This window comes from Austrofundulus limnaeus, unplaced genomic scaffold (genome assembly GCF_001266775.1).
Source record: "Austrofundulus limnaeus strain Quisiro unplaced genomic scaffold, Austrofundulus_limnaeus-1.0 Scaffold103, whole genome shotgun sequence".
Taxonomy (NCBI): domain Eukaryota; kingdom Metazoa; phylum Chordata; class Actinopteri; order Cyprinodontiformes; family Rivulidae; genus Austrofundulus; species Austrofundulus limnaeus.
Genome location: NW_013952505.1, coordinates 118069 through 125071, shown reverse-complemented (window position 1 = coordinate 125071; position 7003 = coordinate 118069). Strand labels below are relative to the sequence as shown.

At 37.8% G+C, this 7003-nt stretch overlaps 1 protein-coding gene across 2 annotated transcripts in view; it reads left to right on the top strand.

The window, feature by feature from the left end:
- The window catches only part of LOC106521108 (partitioning defective 3 homolog), a 330008-nt gene that overhangs the window by 223615 nt on the left and 99390 nt on the right, over positions 1-7003 (top strand). Inside the window, 1 exon segment of one of the 2 annotated variants that reach the window (XM_014013528.1) lies at positions 6809-6838. The exons of the other annotated variant lie outside the window; for it this stretch is intronic. Within the exon segment in view, the coding sequence (XP_013868982.1) occupies positions 6809-6838 (30 nt within the window). 2 annotated transcript variants of the gene reach the window in all.

Below are 7003 nucleotides of genomic sequence, written 5' to 3'. Positions count from 1 at the left end.
AATCTAAATTGTAACCAAGAGTACCAATGCATTTAAACGCTGAAGCATTATTATTACTAATTGGCAACTTTTCTGTTATTGTCACAATTGACCTGTACAAAAAATACTCTAAAACGTGAGACTCAATTGTGAGCATTGTTGTCTGGTATTTTCTTAACCTAGAACTCAGAGAAACCACAACAAGCCAGCAACAACAAATCAGAAATCAGTTATATGGTTTGTCACAAGAGAGGAACCAATCAAAACACTTGTTGCTGGGGTTTAATATGTGAATAATAGTAAAAACAACACAGAGGTGTTTTGTCTTACTAGCTCTGCTTAAAACAGTCTGTGGACACGCCATGATGAATAATAAATTTGTCACGTACCTCAAGACTTTATTTGAAACACCTTAAGAAGTTTAATAAATCCAATAAAACTCTATCAATTGTTCTATGAATTTCAGCAGAAGTACACTGAAGAAACTAGAAGGAAAACGATGTCTAAAAAATAACAATAAAAAGGTCTGATAACAACTGTGTTAACTTCCATTTTGACAAAAAATAAAACAATGGACATTTTCCCTATTTCGGAGTATGAAATAAAAATGGAATAACCTAAAGTCATAATAACTGTTTTTAAAACAAAAACTGAATGACCAAAGAGTACACGAACCGCCAGCCTTCTTTGGAGCCTTTTAGGTCATAACTATTTCTTAATGAAAACGTTATGTAAAATTTAAATTGATGATGGAAATTTGAACTTTACTTGACTAAATTGACATTCAGTTAGCTTTTTTATGAGGTTTTATACTTTTTAAAGATTTTTTTACAATCAACTTGGTGTGATTAGAGCACTTTCRAAATTTTGATTTATCTAACATTTCTAAAATATTTGCACTTATTCATCAATTTTCACAATCATTACACTTTTTTTAAAGTTTGTGCATTAACACAAAGCCAGTTATGTCCTCTTTCCCCCAGTGTGTCTCTCACTGCTGGTAGATTTAGTTTTATTTCAAATATCCGAAGAGTGCATCATACACACGTTCAAAACGTCTGTTGTCTTTAAAATTTAAGGATCCATTTAATTTGTCATTTCTCCTGCATAAACCTGACACTTTTAGTTCATGGGTAATATTTTTAATGGAACTTAATGTTTGCCCAATGACTGAGACCTATTTTGTACTTTTCATATTTCTCTTTCTGACTTGTTTCAGGGAATGACCAAGGTGTGTGGTTACCATCATGAACTTATGAAGGCAGTACCTGTAACATTTCTTAATTATGCTRACACGTCTTGTACATTTTATACATCTTAATTATTTCAGCTTAGATTACTACAACAGAAGCCCCAACTCTAAAAAAAAGTTCACATAGTTAGAACTTTCAGAACTTCTAAAAAWTTCCTTGTGTTTGTTTCTGACACATCTGTTTGAAGAAAAAAAGTGAGATCTCTCCGCATTGTTAATTTGAAACCTATAAAATGTGTTTTGGAATTGAAATGGAGAGTTTCAAATCACACTCCATCATAATTACAGCTAAAGCTGCCAAGCGTGGTTGAAGACGATGCCAGCCCGGTTAACAACTTCTGAGCGTGTCTCGTCAACGACACCTGTTTTTGTTTAGCACTTTTRAGTAGCTGTTCCTTTAATTATACTCACTTTCAGTTCACTGCAGAGTACGAGATGTTACAGTGCAGCGAGCACTGTGCTATACRGATAAACATGGTAGTAAAAGGCCACTTATGGCGTCACAGTTACTCTCCTGAAGGGGATTCAGCATCTTTTTTTACAACATATAATGGACCACATACATTTAATTAGACATTGCAAGTCAGAATTAAACTGAGGTCCTTTAGATATCTATCTACAACTTARAAGCAAATATTTGTCCCGAGTTTTTCCACTGAACCACAGTTTAAAATGTCCAAAATATCCCTTTAAAGCCTGAAACAACCAGCTGTGCACTCCGTACCCTCATTATACCTGAATTCATGMTTTTTTTAGCCTTAGAAGTATTTTATATTCAGTTTCTTTGTCAGGAAATGTTGCGAGGATAAACACTGCCAAAGAAATTTGTGTTACAATACTTATCARGCATGCACCTCTTTTGTAATTACACCCATGGCTGATTTCTTTTAGCTCTTTTCAGATTAATTTTCAATGACCTTTATGTCACCAAATTGGGCCATGTGTGGAAAGAAGTTTCCAGCAGTGTTAATTGTTTTAGGCATTGATGTGCGGAGAACTCAGGTTTTTTTTTCTTTGTGTGTGAATAGAGGTAATTACAGTTTATTTGCTCTCTGTTTCTCTTTCTCTTCTGCATCTCCCTGTGGATTTTTTTTTGTTTTGTCACACTGTTTCTCTGGCAGACACCTGCCACATATTTCTTCTCAGCATGGGATAAGTTAAGTAAGGTATTCACAAATCTGGAAGCTTTAAAGTGCACACGGGGCCTTGTTACGCCAATCGTCATAACGTCTTCCTTTCTCTGCCCAACTCCATTCGCCTGCTGGTGTCTCTGCGGAAATGGTRGCTTTGTTTCCTTCCCCTCTCGATAATGACTGGGTACTTGCCCATCACAGAGGTAATTAATAAAGAACTTAATTGAATAATAGACTACGAGACTACGAGATGGCTGAGTCAGGGAGGACAGAAAGGAAAGTGAAGGAGGCTTCTTTTGTTGCAGTTTTATTCGATAGTGGTTAGTCACTTCAGCTCAGGGAATAATGGATAACAAAGATATCACAGCCACTCCACACTATAATGGATTTATATTAAGTCATATTATTTTGATGAGTACCTAAGCAAGCACCTAATTTTCGTGTATGCTGCTTTGCACCATTGCTGACATACAACATATCAATTTATGTCACAGTTTGAATCCTGTAATTACATACTCAGGAGGCACCTTTGTGTGGAAAAGTAAAATAAATGAAATATTATTAAGAAATTTGTCCAAGTGAACAACTGAAATGTACAACTAAATGAAAAAGGGTTTTGACAGATGGTTATTAATTTGTAGCCACTCCTAACAACTGGAGTTTATGTTTCCTTTCTTCTCAAGTTTGCCCATTCCTTCATTTTCTATACCTGCTTGATCCAATCTAAGGTCATGGGAATAAAATCACTGTTTCCAGCTGTAACTGAGTGCCAGGCGGGGGGCATGATAGATCAGTGGCCAGTGCATCATAGGGTCACATGGAGCCAAACAAACATTCYCACTCACTATGGTCTGTCTAAAAAGGCCAACTTACCAAACATGCATGTTTTTGGACTGTGGGAGGAAACCAGAATTTCTGAAAAGACAAAACACACTCAAGAACTAAAAATACATGCATGACTGGGGATAAATGTTCAAACCCAAAAGAATGGCCCCAGCTGTGTTTTGAAATCAGGACTATCTTGCTGTGAGGCACCTGTTGATCATCATCCATCCATCCATCCATCCATCCATCCATCCATCCATCCATCCATCCATCCATCCATCCATCCATCCATCCATTTGCCCTTACTGGCTTTTTCTCCTGGGGAGCTGGTGCTTATCTCCAGCAGTTATTGAACAAGAGGTGGGCTGCACTCTTGATATTTTTTTTAAAGAAGATCACAGGGCCACATAGAGACAAATGAGACTAACAGCCATCCACACTTTCCATTACATCTATTTACAAATTAAACTAAGTAAGTAAAGTTTTGTTTATGTAGCGCCTTTCTCAGAAATAAATTCACAAGGTGCTGTACATTCAGGGAAGGGGGGGAAGGGGCAGTTAAGACAGGTAATGCAGCAAACACAATTGTGCTACCTTAAAAACAGAACAACAGAAAAACTAAAAAAAAAAGAACACATCAGGAAAGATGAGAAAAAAAAGCAAAACCATCATATTATAACAACACTGTGATACACTATGGTGTTTATGAAAAAACCTCTGCATAGGGCAGATTTATTAGCCAGAGGAGTAAGTGAGTTTAGGGGGGCCCGAAGAGTCCCAGTTCCAGTTTCCAGTCCCCAAAACCAGCGCAGCCATAGTTCCGAAAATTGATGGTAAACTGTTCATTCTGTGTGGCCCTCAGCCTGCTCAGGAAACCAGATCAGACGGGTGAGAGAGAGAGTTACCATTTATCCTAGCATACATGTTTTTGTTGTACATATATCAATGATAAATCAGTCTGCATGTGTTTTTCAAATGGCCGAGATATCTACTGCATTGAAGAGTGCTTAAAGCTGTAAWGTCTACTATTTACCATGCTGCTTTGTGCTTGAATTTCTGATACCCAGTGGGTTTTAGTTCAGCACGTAACCTTTTTGGCAGTTTTTAAATCAGTTCCTTGATCGTCAGTACCTTCATGCTCTATGTCCCAGYTGCATAGATGGGGCTGAGCTTGGAACAATGAGCTGACTCTTTCTTTTTTCTCTCTTTAAATGTAGTTGAATCCAGCTCTTCCTGGGTTGAATCGGTGCAATAAGGCCTGTCAAGCTGCTTGACAAACTCATTTTTGGCCAGCGGCYCTTGTTCTTGTCTGACGAAAATGTTACACTGCTGTCTCATTCTCTTCCTCAGCSTTCTAGAACACATCACTGAGTGGGTGGTTATTCTGTCATCATTTTGAAAAGAGAGTGTCTGCACGTACACAGACGTTGGCTTAAACACTGTCCAACCAATATTCGTTTTCTCAGTGGGGTGTTATTGTCTTTTACTTCCAGGTTAAAAGCCTCTAAGAGGACTTAACTCTTGGCCTCTATTTATTAATTTAATGAAAGCATGTCTGTGAAGATTCAGTTCTACCAATGACGCACAAGCCCTGCATTTCCTAATGGTTCTTTTCAGAGTGGATATTGTATGTGAATGCTACATAAAATACWGCTCAAAAACAGCTGATCTCATCTGATGAGTCCAAGAATTTCAATAGATTTTTTTATCAACCTCGTAGAAATGCTGTCATTGTCATTGAAAATGAATTGAAACGTTGTTCACATAATATTTTTTGCCCCTGTTGTTAAATTTCCTTTCAGCATATTTTTTCTTTTAGTCCTTATCCTCCTCATTCAGCAGTTTGAGGCACAGCAAAGGGTCATTTCCTGACAAGAGGTGGTGATTTTTGCAATAGAACCAGAGGTGTTGAAATGCAGTGCGACTAAATGGTTTCCAGTGGTCTGAATTTGTCAGGTCCCAACCACAGACAAAGCCTGTTGTACAGACAGGTGTATAGCAATTTTAAAAGCAAGAAAGAAAAGGAAGAAAGATAAAGAAAAGGGGGCTGATCGAAGCACCGAGAATAGGGGTGCAGTCAGATGGTGCTGAAAAGAGCCTACACCTGAACGCATCACTGCATCCTAATAACTTCTTAACTTAAAAAAGAAGAAGAAAAAATATCTCATCATTCATTTTTTTTCCACTTCTCCCTCTTTTTCCACCTGCCTACCAATAATCTGGCTCTGTGTGTGTGTTCACGGATGTATAGATATGAATCTGTTGGAGGCAGTGTGGTGTTTCTGCTTTTGATTGTCATCACCTCCAGAGTTATTCATGTTCATGCGGACTTTGCCACAATGGCTAGATAGTACAGTCTAACCAAACACAGTATCATGTTACTGCTCTCAAGCTTTCTGTGGAGTGGGCAACAATGATCTATTGTAAATATACTTAGCATGAAAAGTAAGGAAATTRYWATTTGGATGATTATTTCTTTGTTGTAACAATTCTTCTTGGCAATAGATCTTATAGCAAGTGTGTTGGTGTTTTAGGTGATTAAAGGGGCAATATCATGTAAAATCAACTCTTTTGAGTTTCATATCATGTTATAATGTTATACTATCATAAAAAAACCATGCCCATGACTCATTCATGCAAGTTTGAGAAATTATGCAGCGTTTTTAGGCAGCCATGCTGAGGAGCAAAACGACAGGTGGGGACCAGAAACGCCCCTGGGTTGTGTCCTTTTGGGACAAGCTCCTCCTCTGGGATATGTCTCCAAGCCGAGCTTCTTCATCATGGAGCACACCTCCCCACCCCCCACACCCCGCCCATGACTCCTGCAGGCTCTCGGCAGTAACAAATCAAACAATGAATGAAACTGAAAGTGAAAGTGAAACTGTCTGCTGAGCTGTCAACATTACTTCTCACTCAGTGAAGCTCTTTTTCAGATTCAAAATACCTTTGAGGAAATGTATTTTCAGATGCCAAGTAATCATGCATCATCAGCTAAAGGTGACATAGATACTTTATTGTGGAATAMTATTTTAATATATGCCTGAAAAAAGCATAATATATATTGCCCCTTTAAACAAGTTTGGCTGTAGTTTAGGATTAGGGTTAGCTGCTCCACGGCCCCTTCCATCGTTGAGTTTCGCACATGAATGTCTGATAGTGACAATGTGTCACATTCAAAAATACATCAGCATCACATGGCAATAATTACAGTAATTYCAAAGTGGCAAATAATTTTTGACATGTATTATGCACCTTTGAACTGCGAGGACTCCAGATATGGAACTAATAACAAAACTAGATAGAACCAACAGTACCATTGTGGTTACTTTTTAAACAGTTTTTTTTGTTTGTTTTGTTTTTACCACAGTGGTTAGAGCTGTAGCCTCTCAGTGAGAACACCACAACAGAGAGCCTACATCACACAAAAATGTAGTAACACTCTGACAATATGACCAACCTACAAAGGCACTCCTGAACTATGCAGTTTGCTTGCTCTTCATTCCTGCTGCTTGCTTTACATCACCTCTTTATACCAACGTTCTTTCTTTGTCATATATGTCAGTTRTGTTTCTTTTTGCTCTCCTGCTCATTGTTTTCTCTTTTGTTTTTAACGCATCAGTGGGCCTCATCATTTTATCAGCTTAGCCAAGTAAGTAAAGCCAAAACAGTTTCAGAGCTCTACGCTATGTATATACATTAACTTCAATAGGTTTAGCATTTTTACACTAACAGGCACTCCTAACAACAACAACAACAACAACAACACACACACACACACACACACACACACACACACGTATATATATATATATAT